The 18550-nt window shown below is 40.5% G+C and overlaps 1 protein-coding gene across 1 annotated transcript; it reads right to left on the reverse strand.

The window, feature by feature from the left end:
* Window positions 1–10354: 10354 nt before the first annotated feature.
* On the reverse strand, window positions 10355–12031 carry LOC113308414 (glycine-rich cell wall structural protein 1.8-like). Its single transcript, XM_026556876.1, has one exon. It carries the CDS (start codon window positions 11976–11978, stop codon window positions 10782–10784), a length of 1197 nt encoding a protein of 398 aa, XP_026412661.1. The 5' UTR covers window positions 11979–12031; the 3' UTR covers window positions 10355–10781.
* Between the last annotated feature and the right edge of the window lie 6519 nt (window positions 12032–18550).

Raw genomic sequence — 18550 nt, forward strand, 5'->3', positions numbered from 1 at the left:
CGCTGCTATGGACGCGTGACAACCTGCGTGATGCTCGAGAACATGCTTCAGACTTAGAGGCTAGAGTGCGCTTTTTAGAAGGAGAGTTACAACAGGATCGTTCTTTCTTAGGCCCCGGGGTTAGGGATAGAATGCTGCGTATTTCCGAGGAAAGATATAATGCTAGGGCCGAGGTTGGTGCTCTTAGTAAATCCCTAGCAGCGTCTCGAGCGGATGTTGCTCGCCAAGTGGAGTCTGAAAGAGATCTTGAGATGAATGCGTATCGACTTCATAAAAGGATGGGGGAGGTGAATGATGAAGTCAACCATCTTCGTCACTTGGATTCGATGAAGCAGGTAGATTTAGACGCCAGTCAATTTGCTCTTACGAACCTTCAAAAGGATTATAAGAAACTATCCACCGAATATGAATTTCTTGATGAGGCTCGGGACGCAGTTGTCAATGAGTATGAGGATGCTTCGGCTAATGTCGAAGGTATAACCTCGTTTTATCGAGTGTGATTCTGTTATTTCTTCGTTTTAACCCCTTGATATTTTTTGTTTTCAGCACTCGAGGGACAGCTTCACGCAGCAAATGATGAGCTTAAAAAGACTCAATCTTCCTTAGTGCAGCAGGAAGGACAAACCAACTATTTCAAAGGGTTGGCCGCGTCTCGTGAGGAAGCAGCGGAGATTGCCTCCAAAGAGGCGGAACGCCTATCTGTATTGTTGTCTCAAGCCCACCAGCGGACCGCTGTTATCACTTATAAGGCTCGATGTCAGTTGGCTGAAGAGACCAACAAAGTCCTGGATAAGATTGAACTTGGCCTTAAAGTCGAACATGGTCTTGTCAATAATTATCCGCGCCGTCCCCTTCCCGCGCCTTTGCCTGGTTCTTCTGGGCCCTCTTCAGGTGGTAGCGTACTTTCATCTCGCAGAGACAACCCCGTTGATGGAGCTGTATCGTCCAAGTAGATTTCTTTTATTAGTCATAGAAAGTTGATACTCGTTGATTATATAATTTCGGATCATTTTTTGATGTGTTTCATGTTTTATCTTATTTGCTGAATCTTGTAATCAACTCTTTATGAAATGGATCATCCTTTTGGCGTACCTGCGTTATCAATTCATCTTTTTATTTTAAGGTATTGTGAAGTGCTAAACTAGAAATAACTGGTTTTGTAAAAAGTTGAGAGTGTTTTGAGTGCGACCCTGAAGGTAAATACCTTCTTGATCGTCTTGAGACCTGTCACCCCGCTGGCGAATCCTGGGCCAGAGGATTCCCAAATGGTGCGGGCCGAGGCAGCGTTCTAGGATATGGAATGCTTATTTGAAAATATTCACATGCACCCATTCCGTCGACCCACTGCCTTAAAATTGGTTGGGTATCTCTTTCTGCTGGGTGCCTTCCCCCTGGTCTTACACTCATAGACACTGATAGGGGAGCCCTGAGAGATTGTAGATTAACTACTTTCCCCAATATTGTTAATATATAATGTAATGTACATGCGTTCATCCAGCGGGCCTTTTGACCATTTCGTTTACTTGAAGATTTCCCAAAAAACTTGTTTGATTGATAGGTTGAGGCCTGCTACTCCTCGTCCAGAGATAGAAACATGTAAAGCGGTTACGCTGCCTTCTTCTTCTGGTATTCTCCATGCAGATGCAAAGCTGCGCTGCTCCTATGGGTAGTACGGTTTGAGCCATTTAGCATTCCAAGGGTGCCGGAGGACCTCGTCTTTCAGATTGCGAAGATAGTAGGAACCGTTTCCCGCAATGTCGTGTATTATAAAAGGTCCTCCCCATGTAGGTGCTAACTTTCCCCATTTATTCTCTCGTTGATACTGCAGGATTTTTCTTAGCACATACTTCCCCTCTACAAAATTTCGAAGCTTTACCTTTTTGTTGTACTCCCTCGCTAGTCTCCGTTGATAGTTTTCCATCTTCTGCAATGCTTCTTCCCTCCTTCTTTCCAGGTCGTCCAGTCTCTCTAACATCATGTTTGTTGTGAGATTTTTCTCCCATGCTTCGGTCTTTGTGGTAGGCATGAGGATCTCTGTTGGGATGACTGCTTCAGCTCCATAAGTGAGGAGAAATGGGGACTCCCCAGTGGCAGATCTTCGTGTTGTCATGTATGCCCATAATACATTGTGTAGCTGTTCACACCATCGCCCCTTGTGTTCGTCTAATTGCTTTTTGAGAATAAGGGCGAGGGTCTTGTGGGTAGCTTCTGCTTGTCCATTGCTTTGAGGGTATATGGGGGTGGACTTGTTTTTCCTTATTTTGAAAGTGTCGAAGAGCATGTCTATGTTTTTCCCCTGTAATTGTTTACCATTATCGGACACGATTTCCGCTGGTATGCCGAACCTGCAAATAATGTTTTGGAATATGAAAGTAAAAACGTCCACGTCTCTGATCCTGGCTAAGGCTTTGGCTTCCACCCATTTACTGAAGTAGTCCGTGGCTACTATCAAAAATCGTCTTTTCCCTGATCCTTCGATGAAAGTCCCAACGATATCTATGCCCCATTTTGCGAATGGTCACGGACTATCCGCATAATTCAACGTTGTTGCTGGTGCATGTATCTTTTTGGAGAAACACTGACATTCTTCACATCGTCGGGACATTCTTGCGGCATCTTGTATCATTGTGGGCCAGTAATATCCTTGCATTTTTGCTTTGTCGGCTAGTGATCTCATGCCGCTATGATTTCTTGTGTCACCATAATGGATGTCATTTAGAATTCAATGCCCCTCTTTCTTGGATAAGCAACGTAGTAACGATCCGAGGAAAGATTTCTTGTACAGGATTCCATCCCGAAGGTCATATCTTCCTACTTTGGAGAGTATTTTCTTGTTTTGTTTGTGATCCGCGGGTAAGGTTCCATCCTTGAGAAACGCATGGATCATCATTCTCCAATCATCTTCGTTGCTGAAATCTTCGTCTTGATTTGCTCTTGACAGGATATCTTCTTCGTCAAAATCGTAACGGATGTCTTCTCCCACCTGATCTTCGATATTTTCTTCCACTGTATCTTGATTTGTAGCAAAGGAAAATTTTGTTGCAATCGAGGGCTCGTATACCCTTGTTATTTTGATAGCTTCGATACTCTTGTCCTTTAGCATGGATGATATATATGCTAGGGCATCCGCGTGCCTGAGATCCCTCCTGCATAAGTGCCGGAACTTGATGCTCGGAATTTATGATGCCAATGTTTGGACCAAGTCCATGTAAGCTGAGAGGGTGTCGTCGTACACATTGTATTCGAGCCCTATTTGTCGTATGACAAGTTGCGAATCACTTGTCAGTCTCACATCAGTTACCCCCATCTCTATTATTAAACGGAGGGCATGTACGACTGCCTCGTATTCGACGATGTTATTAGTATGCTCTTTGAATTCTAACCTGAGTGCCTGTACGATCCTTTCTCCAGTTGGGGTGGTGATGACAATGCCTATTCCTGACCCTTCCTTATTTTTGGAACCATCAACGAAGACTTCCCATTGTCTTTGACTCGCGGGTTCGAGGACATCAACTGGATCCTTGCTTTCTTCGTCGGCTTCTGGTATTCCCCTAATCTCTTCGTCGTTTTCCAGGGGGAGGTCTGCTAAGAAATACGCTAAAACTTGGGATTTTTGGGAATGTTGAATTTCATGAATGATGTTGAATTGGTCCAGGTGGGTGTTTCACTTGGCTATTCTGCCTACTTTTCCCGCGCTTTTGAGGACTGCTTCCAGTGGTGCTTTGCATGGGACGCGGATGAAGTGAGTTAGGAAATAGGTTCTCAGCTTTTGAGTAGCCCATACCAATGCCAGGATAATTTGTTCGATCTTCGTTTAGTTCCTTTCCGCAGAATTGAGGGTCTTACTAACATAATAGATAGGTTGTTCTATCTTCGTATTGGTTTTGACCAACACTGCGCTAACTGCGTCTTCTGTCGCTGCTATGTACAATGCCAAAACCTCATCAGGATCAGGCTTCTGCAGGATTGGAATTGAAGCCAGGTGTTCCTTGATTCTTTGGAAGGCTTCTTCGCATTCTGCGGTCCATTCAAACTTACTCCCTTTTTTGAGAATATTGAAAAAATGTTTGCATTTGTCCGAGGTTCGGGCAATAAATCTTCCCAAGGCTGCTATGGACCCATTGAGCTTCTGCACTTCTTTTAAATTCTTCGGAGATGGCATTTCAACTTTGGCCTGAATCTTTGCTGGGTCCACCTCAATGCCCCTTTTTGTTACCAGATATCCGAGGAATTTCCCTGAGGTGACACCGAAAGTGCATTTTTCTGGATTTACTTTCATGTGATGTTTCCTCATTGCTTCGAAAATATCTCTCAGGTCCTGGTGGTGATCTTTGCGCAGCTTACTTTTGACGAGCATGTCATCAACGTAGACTTCTAAGGTACTACCAATCCATGGCCTGAAGATAGCGTCGACCATTCTTTGGTACGTTGCCCCTGCGTTTCGAAGTCCAAAGGGCATTCTAGTGTAGAAATAAAGGCCATGCGGGGTGTAGAATGCTGTGTGTAGTTGATCTTCTTCTGTCAGGGCTACTTGGTTGTAACCAGAATATCCATCCATAAATGACAGCTCTTCGTATCCTTCCACTGCTTCAACCAGCTGATCTATGCTTGGCAGGGGATAGCTGTCCTTTGGACATTCCTTGTTGAGGTTAGTAAAGTCGATGCATATCCTAACCCATCCATTTTTCTTAGGAACGACGGCCATGTTGGAGATCCATGTAGGGTATTTGACTTCCTCGATGAAGCCTGCTTCTAGTAGTTTCCGAAGTTCTTTTTCCACTGCCTTATGATACTCCGGTGCAATTTTTCTTATTTTCTGCCTGAAAGGTGGCGTGCCTGGTTTGATGCGCAGCTCGTGTTGGATTATTTTCGGATCAATCCCCGGCATATCTCCTAACTTCCAGGCGAATACATCCGCGTATTCTTTAAGTAATTTGGTTAAGGAATCTTCTCTTCTTTCGTCCATTATGGTCCCTACTTTGATCATATTCGGGTTTTCTTCCGTTCCTATGTTGATTTATTTTACGGGCTCTACTGGTGTGAACACCGGCTTTGGGTCCCCGAGGACTGGGACGTTCTTTAATTGATATTTAGTATGTTTTTGTCCTTCGTTGGCTGCTGAAATACCTGTCTCTGTGTTTAGGACACTATCATCTTTTGTCAAACCCCTCCCTGTGGTTTCCTTGAGGAACAGGTCTATGGCCTTTTCTTTCTCAACTTCTTTATTTTTAATCTTTCGGGTTTTTCGCTGCTCTTCTTGTTCGTTGTTGATACGATCCTGAGTGGTCTGGCACTCTTTTGCAGAGACCCGATCTCCCTTGATTTCCATCACTCCCTCGGGTGTAGGGAACCTGAGATATTGGTAGTAAGTTGCAGCCACTCCCTTGAGTTTATGTAACCACTTTCGTCCAATAATGGCGTTATAGGGGGATGGGGCGTCAACCACGCTGAATCGTGTTTCTACTTTCATGGGTCTGGCGTTCACCTGCAGCACGATGTCTCCCAATGGCTTTGTGGGTGCTCCATTGAACCCGTAGATGGTGTAATAAGAGGTCATTAGTTGTTCATCATGGAGCTTCATCCGTTTAAATGCGTCGTAGAATAGAACGTTCACTGAGCTTCCCCCTTCTATGAGGATCTTTTTGAGGTTACATCCAGCCACTGGTAGTGTGAGGACCAAGGGATCGTTATGATCTTCCATATCTTCTTCGATATCTTCAGTATCGAAGATAATAGGTGCGTTCATCCACTCTTCGTTCTCGTCCACCTCTACGCCATCAATCTTATATAATTCGCAGTGGTCTTCGAACTGCTTCCGTAGCCTCTTTCTTATCTGCGCTGTAAGGGAGGGCCCCGCGGCTTCGGAACACGAGATGGTGTTGATTGTGCGGTTTCCCTCTGGAAGTTGGACTTGCTTGGTCCGTTTGGATCTATCCTCGGTGACCTCCTTTCGTATGTAATGTTTGAGTTCGCCAGCATCAATCAATTTTTGGATCATTATTTTGAGGTTTTTGCATTTCTCGGTCTAGTGTCCACTCACAGTAATCTTTAGACTTCTCGGTTCTTGGGGGCTGTTTTCCCTTAGACCATGGCCACTCCAAATTTTCCCTTACTTTGATCTCTCGCAAGATCCGAGGGTAGCTAGCATTGAGCTTCGTGTAAACCTGATCTTCGAATTTTCGATCGTCTTTTCGTCGTTCATCCCTTCGTTCCTTCCTATCTTCGTGAGGCCATTCCACTGAGCTATTTCTTTTGGCCCCGCTGGTTTGTTCTGCGGAATTGGTACGATGAGACCTCTGCGTGTGTGCCCTCGGGTTCTCACGCTGGATTTCTTCAAGACGAGCGTACTTTTCAATAATTATTCGAAGATCTCCTTCTGTCTTAGGCACGTTTCCATGAATCTCAACAAATAGTGGACTCATTCGTTCTAATCCCCACTTGTAGCAGTTGATACTTACTACTGGGTCCACACTCCCTATGGCTTGGCAGATCTTGTGCCATCTGTTGGTGTATTCCCTCGTGTTCTCCTTGTAGCCAATTGCCAGAGAAAAAAGTTTATCCATTCCAGTGTTGGCAGCTTTGTTGTACATGTATGTCCTCAGAAATTTCTCTGCGAGTTGATCGTAGGAGTTGATGGAATCAGGTGGAAGGTTGTCAAACCAAGACAAAGTCGATCCCTTCAGACTTGATGGGAAATATCTACAGAGGACGGCATCATTCTGACTCCATCGGGCTAAGATACGGTTATAATACCGGATATGTGCCGCGGGATCACTAGATCCGTCGTAGAATTCAAAAGTTGGGACAGGGCACTTTAACGGAATGGGGGTATTTGTCAGGCGATGAGTTAGGGGCGTGTGGTTAGCTTCTTTCATCACCTCTTCAAGCCTTCCTCCGTCTTGTCTGGATTTTAACTGTTTGATCTCAGCCATCATCTCATCACGCAGCTCCTCCATTGCGCGGTAATATCCCATGTTCTCATGCTCATTTGAGCGTTTCTTTCTTCGATCTTCGCTATCATAATAGTCTAACTCTTCGGTGGCATATTCCAGATCGGATGCACTGCTTCCCCTGGCGTCATTTGCTAGGATGATTATTCGGTCTCGATTAGGCTCTGATGCTTTAGAATTTGCTTCGTCCAGTTGTTGGCTAGTCTTCGTGCTTTGAGCAATCTTATATTTCAAGTCTTGGTTCTCCCTGGCCAGAAGAGCTACGGCATCTGCGTAAACTTGCTGGCTCTTTTTCAATTCTTCGAGCTCTACCATCAGTCGGTGGGACTGGTTTGATCCCTGATTGGGAGTTCCGGCTGGTACCCCTACGACCATAGTTCCCCCTTCGTCTACAGTGTGTATTAAGGGTGGCCGAGGATCAGCTTCAATCGTTGGTATCTCCAAGTTTGGTCCCCTCGGTTGAGCTTCCACCCGTGGTACTAAAACCACCAGTATGGTTTGATTCTGACCGTTGGTTGATGGTATTCCGAAAATTGGTGGATGTGCGGGCTGATATGTCATAGATTCTGCTACCCCCTCTTTTTGTTGATGGATTTGGCTTGAAACCAAAGTCTTGTTAGCTTCTGTAGCCTGGAGGGCCGCAACAGTCTTCGTGGCTGCTGCTTTGAGAGCCGCGGCTGCAATGGAGTTAGTGTTCATAGGTGAAAGTAATCTCAGCAGCATCCTGCCTCTGAGTAGTTGTTTTAGCTTTGTTTCCTTTCTTCTTGCTTCGGGTCATGACCGAGGTAACCCTCGGTGTCTCCTTTGATGAGGATTTGGTTTTTCCTGCCTCTAGTATCTTCTCCATTTTAATCCTTTTCTGCATAGGGGAATAAATAAGGAGAACCAAAGATATCCACGAGGATCGGGTTAGCGCCATTCGTACCCGCAAGACTATTGGAATAGAAGGAAATGAGCTGCCCAAGGGCCTTAATAGAAGAGAAATGTAAAAACTTCATCGGTCTAGGTTTTGCAATACAAATCCTCTAATAAATGATCATGAATCTTGTTTTCAGACTACTTTTGAAAAAGAACTCTTGAAAAGGCAGATCCGTTGCGAGGATTCATGAATCTGGATTTATTAAGTCTTAGTTGAGGAAAACACCTCACGTGAAAATCTGTGATAGATAGCCGCGGGTTTGTCTGCTTTGAAATGGTGTTTGTGAAAATGAAGACCATGAACCCAGAATGAAAAAGGTTTTGAAAGAACGCTGAACCCAGAATAAAAAAGGTTTTGAAAGCACGCTGAACCCAGAATAGGGCACAACCATAATGCGCGTTTTAAGGTGAAATCACATGATAAGATAAATCTTTTACCGGGACAAAGTCCCTGTTTCTAGCACCAAATTGTGAACACATAAATCACGAAGCCATCCACGTGTTCACAAACAATATTCGCATACATCCTAATTCTAGAATTATACGTCGTATGCGTAACGGGATGATTATATTGATTCATCGACTCGAAGCCTCCGGGCTTGTCATTGTCTAGTCGAATATTGTCATAAATAATGATCGTATAAAGGAATAAATCGAGAATCACGTATAAATATAAAGCATATGAAGTTTAACGCTGAAGGTAAGGTGTTGAAATGTAAATGAGACAGATTTACGTGGTTCCGCACCAAGGCCTACATCCACGGGGTTTGGTGTTTCACTATGTATTGAATGGTTACAAAGATAGTCGAATGACTTTAGAATACACATAGGTCTGCGGAAGTAGGGGGATTACTTACTCTTCCTATTTCTCTCTCCTATGTTCTCCTCTAATTTCTCTCCCAAAATGGTCTGCCCCTCCTCTCTTAGTGGAGAGGGGTATTTATAGGGATGGAACGTGGGTCCCATCTCTGAGGTGCCGTTGTAATCTTATCTTCTTGTGCTTTGTTCCTATTACGCAGAGGTCTTCGGCATATGCCGCGGCCTGAGCTTGAATACGAGGGTTATCCTCGCTTCTTCCACGAGCTGATCGACCCGTGTATATCTCTTGGGTATTTAATGCGGGTAGATGGATGTCTGCTCGTGTCAGACAAGTGTCTCTTTGTCTGGTCATATCTGTGTCAGCCTAACTTCCTCTCGGCCGTTGATCTGGGATCTTCCTCGGGATTGGGTGTGTTAATACCCAAGGGATATTATCTGGTGCTCCTCTGAGCCATCATACCTCTGTGGTCCTCTGTCCCTGACCGTCAGATCTGCTGACCGATGGCATCTTCTGATGAGATGCTTGCTATCATGTTTTGATGTCTCGCTTCGCATGCCTTCCACGTGTCTCTTTCTGTACACGTGGTGGATGATGAAAGGTGTACATACAAAAATTAAGGTTCAAAGAAAGAGGCGGTGATGCATTGTATTTGTAGTTTGTAGTTGTAGATTGAATTGGTGAACCAAGTTCGTCCCGGGCACAAAATCTAGTAATTTGTAAAAATCCAAGGCGCGGTTTTTAGATATGTTATATCCAAGTTTGCTTGCCAATTATACCCCTGAAAAATTAGGATGCATAACCCATTATGCAAACATTTTTCAAAATTTCATGTAATTATGGATGTCACAGAATCTAAAAATAATCTTGAACCTGACAATAAAAATATTTTTTTTTTAGCCTGCGTCTAATTTCCTCAATTCTTAGTTATATAGTGGTATCCATCTTTAGTTTTGACGAACATGAATTTAAGGCTATCTGTTTCCCTCACTCATGAAAATGAGTAAGTACCCACAAAAATTCTTAAGTCCTAAAATCAAACTACACCAATACCAAAAACTCTTTATTAAAAAAAAAATTGGTAATGTGTTATTTGGTGTGACGTTGCAGGGAATGTAAGAAAGACGCGTTCGGACTTTGGGTTGATCCAAAATGCTGTGGGAGCTGAAGCTACTGCGCTTTTGTTGGCTATCTCTTGGGCAAAAGAAATGAATCTTCCCAAAGTGATGTTTGTTAGTGATTGTCTTCATCTGGTCAATTTTGTTAACGGCTGCAACTCTTTAGTGGATTGGAGAAGCCTGGACCTTTTGGAGCTTTGTCGGAGTTCAATTTCTAGTTCAGTTTCTGTTAAGCTAATGTATATAAAGCGACAGAATAACCCGTTAGCGGACCGGCTTGCGCGTCGGATTAGGAAAAACAATCTCAAGGGTTTATGGTTTTTCTTCCAAATTTTCTTAATAGTATGTGCAGAAAGACAAACCTTAATATAATTTGTAATTCTCTTCTTTCTTAACGAATGGTTGTGTTTCTTAGTAAAAAAAAACTCTTTATTACAACTCATTTTTTCCATCAATGTTGTGTGAAATGGGTTATGATGTTACCTATATTCCTCAAGAAAAAAAAAATAATAATAAAAAAAATAATACCAAAAACTCTTTATTACAACTCATTTTTTCCATCAATGTTGCGTGAAATGGGTTATGATGTCAAAGATACACCATTGTGAAATATACACCTCAACCAACCATCAAGAAAAAGAAGGAACCAAGATCCTATGCCGCGAGCAACACATAGAAACCCGTGCAGTACATGATGTTACCTATATTCCTCAAATGAAATCGGTCATTACATATGTGGTAAGCCATAAAATATATAAATAGACAACATTAACATAGTTGATATGATAGCACAAATAATAATTCAAAGAAAAGACAACATAGATATAAAAACTCCATGCAAAAATGCTAGAGATTTATCTCATGGTGACAGTCCAGACGATACTATTTATTACATGTATCTCTATTCTTATACGTACGTAGTAGATGCATTTCAATTTCTTCTCTTAATTCAGAGAAGATCAGTAAGAATTTTCTTTCTCATGGGTGGGAATAAGCAGGGTGGCCTCCTCCCCCACCATTACCACTACCACCACCTCCACCGTACCCATTTCCATGTTCACCAGCATAACCTCCTCCATTACCGCTGCCGGATCCAGTACCTGCACCATACGCACCTGCACCGTGTTCACCGCCATAAGCACTACCACCTCCACTACCGCTGCCCGATCCGCCACCTGCACCATACACACCTGCTCCATGTTCACCCCCGTAAGCACTACCACCTCCACTGCCGCTGCCTGAGCCTCCCCCTGCACCATAGGCACCTGCTCCATGTTCACCACCATAAGCACCTCCACTACCGCTGCCTGACCCTCCACCTGCGCCATATGCACCTGCCGCATGTTCACCACCATAAGCACTGCCACCTCCGCTACCTCCACCGCTTCCACCTCCACCTCCACTACCATAACCATGTTCACCTCCGAAGGTGCCATATCCACCGCCGCTCCCAGATCCTCCACCAGCACCATATGCAACACCATGTTCACTACCATATCCTGAACCACCACCATTGCCGCTGCCACCACCGTATCCTCCACCATGTTCTGCACCACTACCACCATAACCACTACCACCACCATTTCCACCACCACTACCGTATCCTCCACTACCATATTCACCTCCAATGGCAGAACCATAACCAGAACCACCCCCATTACCACCCCCACCCCCGTAACCACCACCATGCTCAACTCCAGCACCATAGCCAGACCCACCACCAGAACCTCCTCCACTACCATAGCTTACACCATGCTCTCCCCCAACACCATAACCAGATCCACTACCACTACCACCTCCGCCTCCACCACCATAACCTGCACCATGTTCAATTCCGCTCCCATAACCACCTCCACTTCCACCACCACTACCACTACCACTACCGTAACCAGCTCCATGATCTCCGTAATTACCTCCATAACCATGCTCCACACTATGCTCACCTCCAACTGCATAACCACTACCACCACCAGATCCTCCACCACCTCCTCCTCCTCCTGCCGACCCTCCTCCATAACCTGAACCCCCTCCGTTTCCAATGCCATGCCCAGCGCCATACCCAGCACCATTACTAGCTCCCTCCAGATTGAGGAGGGCCCTGGAGGCTGAACATAAACTTACACCCAACACTACCACCAAAACGAAAACAACGCCACTAGTTCTAGCCGTAGCCATTTGAGCTAGATAGCTAGTATTGTACTTAAGTATCCTACAAGAGTGAAATGAGAAGAATGTTTCGTTGGTATTTATAGGAGATTTGGAGGGTCCAAAACCGCATTAAGTATTTTGTTATGGAGTGGTTGAAGAAGGCTTGCACATGGGGTTGATGGATAAAAAGTCTGTGTCGTGCATTTCTCAGTGATCACATTTTGCCGACCCTCAATAATATCCACGGACATACACTACCCTCTTATTATTACTATTAAGTTTTGCGAGTGGGGTTTTGCTGTCCTCCAATATACTCACCATGTGTGAGAACCCTATTCTCATTCGAATCTAGGATAGACAGTGTCTAATTTCAACGAATAGCTATAGTTATTTTTAGATATGAAAGTGGGCCTTGGGAATTATTCTCACGATTCTTTTGGTACATGCTTACAAGAACCTACTGGTTCTAACTAACAGGGAGGCAGTCAATTGAGATTTTTATAAATTTTCATAGGTTTGTTATTTGAGTGACTTTCTAATATTTTCTAAAAATATAGAGATATCTGGTGATTCTCTAAGAATAAATTAGAGAGTCTTTGCGACTTGTAGAGACAAAAAATTGATATTCGTAAAGAGTCTCTGTGATTTTTAGAGACAAAAAAATGTACAATATTTAATCAAAAATTCAAAACATCTACTGGTTACTTTATTATGCACATTACTGGTTACTTTATAATGCACATTATAATCTAAATAAAAATACCATGAATACCTGGTAAAATACGTGTGCATTGTCAAAATAAATCTTGTTGTTGCCTTATGCCTGTGTTTTCATTTTTTTTTATTTCACTCATCCCACATTCATTTTATTATTTTCTACTCAATCTCGCCACTGGATTACTCCGCAAATGGCCCGTTACTTGGTCATCAGCTCAAACAAAAAAAAGAAAAAAAATTGGCCCTACTCTCAAAAACAAATATTCCCCAAGTTTCCAAGTCTCCAAAAATATCACCTCTTGAGGAGAGATTTCTACCATGCCTATTTTCCTAAAAAAGTCTCTCCAAATCTATGAAAACAATAAATCAATGACTTTCAATTCTCATTCGAATAACAGTGATGTTGTAGTGATTCTTATGAAATCCTAATCCAATAACATGGAATTTCGAAGAATTTAAATGACTTAAAAAAAGTCTCTAACCAATAACAAGAGACATAAGGAGACTCATAAAAAGCCTCAATGGACTAACAATGGATTTGAGAACTCTCTGAAAATCATTTGAAATCTCATTTGACTAACCCCCTGTAAGTACATTCTTTTGGTACTTACTTACCATAAGAAAACCATAATTGTTGTGTGAAGCTCAGGGGAGTGTCTTAGACTTTATTATGAAGCTCAGGGAGGCATTATGATTACACAAGAACACCACCACCAATACTGTCGTGCTAAGGAACATACTCCCTCTGTCCCACTATTAATTGGCCTATTTATTTTTAGATTTTGTTCCATAATAAATGACATATTTCACTAAACAAGGGGATATTTCTAAAATTTCCCTTTTAATTGATTTCTGTTATTATAAGAAATATATATAATTTGATAGGCATGTTTATATTCGTTACGTAGGTGTAAAATATTTTACAATGGTATAAAGTTTGCGAACACACGTGGTATAGTTTGAGAGATAAATCATTTCTAAGTTTACTAGTTATTATCCATAAGGGTATAATTGTAAAAAAATACTTAAAAAAATACTCTTTTCCCTTTATTGCCTTAAGAATTGTGCAAACTTAAACTAGGTCAATTAATAGTGGGATGAAGGGAGTATTTCTTAGGATGACTGACACCTGAGGCTAAGGTGTATGACTACATAACTACATCATTTACTTATTTATTTATTGTTATTATTATTATTATTTGAAGGAAAGAGGTAACCCTCTGTTTCATTGATAAGATAAAATTGAATACAACAATTCCAGATACATCAGAAGTGAAATAATGATAAAACGCAAATGTCTTGTATCACAATAACAAGTACATTGTAATACACCAACATATATACTAAGAACATGAATTTCAAAGAGAAATATGATGATTTTTGAGGGATGGCCATTGAATTAAGATTCGGCCACTTGGAGGATTTGAAGAAACTGTTTTCTTCACTATTTTCTTCATTAAGATGGAATTGTCCCAAAAGGGAGTAATACGCACACAACATCATTACGATTGCTTCTGGTAGCCATTGATCTTCACAAAAATGGAGAATCACTTTCTGCCAGGATGAATCGCCCCTATTGATATATATGAAAAAATTGTACCAATCGATTGAAACACCTTCAAGGCTATGAGAAAATATTCACTCAGTGTGCGAACCTCATGGTTCAGGATTTGATCTTGGTTGTTCTAAACCATCTAGGAATCCTGCTTTCCTTTTATGAGACTCGGTACCTGCACGGGTCCGAGCCATCTAAAGGGACTATAAAGGTTACGGTACGCGTACCCTTCTTCTTCCTTACTTCGTCTGTGTACGTGAACAAGGGTTATTTTAGGGTTCGGTTACCAGCTCCATTAAAACCTTATTGGAGGTCAAATAAAAAGGGGTGGAGGAAGAATTTTCTACAAGGAAGCTAATCAAATAAGTCTCTTTATCTTGTTTTTCCCTCAATTTTCATTTGTTGCTATAATGGGAAGGTCTAATAATGATGATAAGAGTTCAAGGAAAATTGCTAAAGGTCTTGTTAAATCCTCTCTCTCAAGTAAGATAGTTCCAAGAGACCAAGATTCTATTAGAATTGTATTCATCAATAATTCTAGTAGTAAGATCTTTGAAAAGATTTCTTCTAATGGATTCATACTAGAGAAGAAATTGGTAAAGGAAAGTGGTCATAAAGAATACTTAGTGTGTTTTGAGAAATATAATCTTGGTAACATCTTCAATAGTCTTGGTGAAGGATTTGACATTCTCACAAGAATCTTTTATGCTAACATCCATGATGTTAATCTTGATAACTTGGAATTCAAGACTATGATAAATAGGAAAAACATTCTAGTTGATAGAGAGTTAATTTCAAAGATTACAAAAATCCCTTTGGGTAACTTTTGTCTACCTAGACCAAAAGGAGAAATACCATCTTATGAAGCCATTTCGTTTGGTCTTTGCCGCAAGAAGTTTGATTGGATAGAAGGGAAATTTCCTACCCAAGATCTTAGTATTGCTTTGAGGATCTTCGGAAAACTTGGCATCTCTAATCTTTGTCCCTCCATAATTGAGAATTCTCGGTGGAGTCGTGAATTTGCGGAGTTCGTCTATTTCCTTCAAATGGGTGCTCAAGGACTTGATATTTGTGGATTTATTATTCTCGATAACGTCACTCAACAAGAAGTTAGGCTTTCCATGCTTAATTGGGAAAATATGTAGTACACATTCCATTGCTCTCATTGGAAACTCTATTGGAACTCCCAAACTAGTTTGTCTAAGTATTTTCAAACGTATGAAGACGAACTTCTACAAAAGACAAAGATATAATACTATTGACGGTTCTTGTAATCGTACCACCTTGGGTCTTCTTCAACAAATTCACAAGGTTGTTTGTAAGGTCAATTTCAAGGAAAAATTTGTGCAAGAACAATTGTTTGTGATTGCTACAAAATTTCCCAAAATCAAGGAAGAGATGGATAAAGTTCAAGCCTCTTTGATGGATTCCGATGATGATGAAGATGATGATTAACTTCTTTATCTTTTGATAATGTATAGGAAACTTCTTTTTGAGAATTTATTCTTATGTTTAAGAAGGATAACTAGGATTTGGAATAGCATTAATTATAATTACACATAGATATTTCAACGATTTTCATCTTGCAATGTTTTTAGATTTATTTATTTAGATTCTAAAGTTATTTGGAAGATGATTTTTGCAGTATTTAATATTTTTATTTCATATATTGCAATTGCTTATGAGATATATATGTGTTTACATTCGTGAACTGTGTTTATCTCATATATGCTCAAAAGTTAAGTCTATCGTATCATTATGAAAATATTGATGAAAGATAGAATGAACTTTTTGAAAAATTCTGTAATATTGATCTTTCCATGATCCACTTTTATGTGAAAGTATTGTATGGCTCTGTAAGTTTTCTTATGTTGAGAATTTCCGATTAAATTAATCAATAAGGTTTTCTTGTGGTTAATTTATTCGAGTTTATTGGATACAAATCCATGTGATTTGTTAATGTCCAAATGGGGGAGAGTTCTCTTGCGAATGACATCAAATGGGGGAGAGTTCTTAATTGAACTTGTGCTTAATTGTCATATCTTTGTGGGGTGTGCGGCTGTGGAATATTGGAGGAGTTATCTTGTATCTTTAATAAACTCCTTGATGAATACACTAAGTTTCGACTATATGAAATCATCGAAACAAAGTTGATATGTTCTCTTTTAATCATGAAGTATCTTTTTGAAAATTTCATTATGATCTTGTAGTTTTCGTACCTTTGCCAATTTATATTGACAAAAAGGGTGAGAATTATTTGTAGTTCACACTACATACATATGGTATACGGATCATTATGTAATGGGGAGTGGTTTTCATTGTAAGATGAAGCATTGACTAAGGGGAAGTGATACATATCACCAGAATTTTATTTCAAAGTTGTGATACAATTGGACTTTGATTATCCATAATAATACTATGACACTGTATAACAATGATTGAGAACATCTGTTTTCTTATTGTTATGGCTACGGATCTTCAACAACAATGATGCTGAGTTGAACACGTTCAGAATCACTGAAGTACTTAGAGTAGCAAAGAACTCAAGGAATATTGAAGATCCAAGGAAATCAAGCATGATGGATGAGAAGCTACAAAGTTTATTTATTTTGTAATCCATTTGTATTGATAATTTTATCACTAAAATTGATAAACGGGGAGATTGTTAGAGCACTGATCGGTCGAACTCGCAAGCGTTGCTATATCAAGCTTGTTTGTCAAGTTTAGTTGATCAAAATTATATACTTGATTTCTAGTATACTTATAGCTATGTCTCGGATTAGGATAGGATGTGTAGTTAAGCTTTAGACTTCACGGCGTTCACCAATTGAAGACGAAGATCTACTGAGGAGCTTGGAGGAACTTCCTCAACAAAAGGTATGTGGAGAGTAAAACTTATCTATCACTCAAAAGTCTATTCTATTCTATCTTCTAATGAGACTAAGTCGTATAGCTATATAGACTTTTACATTATACACATTTGATATTTCGAGTCGAGTTTATCTTGCTTATTTATTTCTCGAAATATGTGTTGGAAGATTTTTACTTTAGATATGTTCATCATATTCTTGAAGAGTTTAGTTGGAAACAATCTATTTATTGGAAACTAAATATTAAGTCAAAATATGATCATGTGAAAATTACCTTGAACATCTTATATGATTTGTGTGAGATAGTCATTTGATGTTAATTGGGAAGTTTCGTATTGATCATTCAATCACTTGAAAATTACTTGAAGCTAATGGTTTGTGTGAGACAACCATTTTCGTCTTCCATGGATGTTTCAATGATTGAAATGAGAGTTTAGAACAATTACCCATGTCTGGATACAACACGGTATGCATACCTAGTATGCGAACTGTATTGTGATGATTCAGGTCCGGAACTCTTGTTTGCGTTCCTAGTATGCGAACGGATTTACCTGAGAAGGTCCGAAACTCTTTTTTGCGTACCTAGTATGTGAATGGGTTTACCTGAATTGGGTCTGGAACAGTTGTTCGCGAACCGGGTTTGTGAACGGCTTGACTAGGCCAAGGCCCGATGCTGCTGTTCGCGTACCTAAAACATTTATGATTCTAGAATCGGGTTTGCGAACACAGTGGTAAAGTTCTAGAATCGACTATGTATGATTCTCATACTCATGAACTAAAACATTTATGATTTAAGGAATGCAATCTTTGCAAACCGTGGCTTTATGTTCATGAATTGATTCTTGTATAAGTACTTTGTACGATTACGAATCAAATTGATTTCGATTTAATTTGTTCATATATATTTCTATGAGATAGTGAACAATTGAACAAATCTATTTGAAACACAATTAGATTTATTTGATTATCTTTCATGATTGATTGATATTCATATTTGATCTAGAAGTATTAGATGAATACAGCTAAGACAAAAGTGTCCATATGGCTAACTTCGGTTAACTGTTATTGAGCCAACTCAATATACACGTTTAGATATGGTAACTCATATCTAAATGAAAGTATATTTCATTTGTGTGTAACAAGCTAAGACCATCTAATGGTGGATATTGATTGCTTTATTTTTAAGCAGACTTAGCTTGAATCTTAAATCAGGTTTTCATCTAACGGTGAATATTGAATGCTTTGTTATTAAGCTATCTTAGCTTTGATTGAAAGCAACCCTGATTTGAAAGACTATATAAGGGAGAACTCTAGCAACTGGAAAACCTAATCCCCACACTTCTATGTGTTCCTAGTTGCATACTAGAGTCGATTCTCCTTTGACCTAGGTTTTTCCAAAAACCATTATAGGTTAACGACTTGAAGACTTCATTGGGATTCATGAAGTCAGATCCAAC

The sequence above is a fragment of the Papaver somniferum genome, chromosome 9 (genome assembly GCF_003573695.1).
Source record: "Papaver somniferum cultivar HN1 chromosome 9, ASM357369v1, whole genome shotgun sequence".
In the NCBI taxonomy this organism is placed as follows: domain Eukaryota; kingdom Viridiplantae; phylum Streptophyta; class Magnoliopsida; order Ranunculales; family Papaveraceae; genus Papaver; species Papaver somniferum.

Bases quoted from the DNA above. Each gene is read 5' to 3' on its own strand.
- LOC113308414 (XM_026556876.1), bottom strand. From the start codon at position 11,978: ATGGCTACGGCTAGAACTAGTGGCGTTGTTTTCGTTTTGGTGGTAGTG.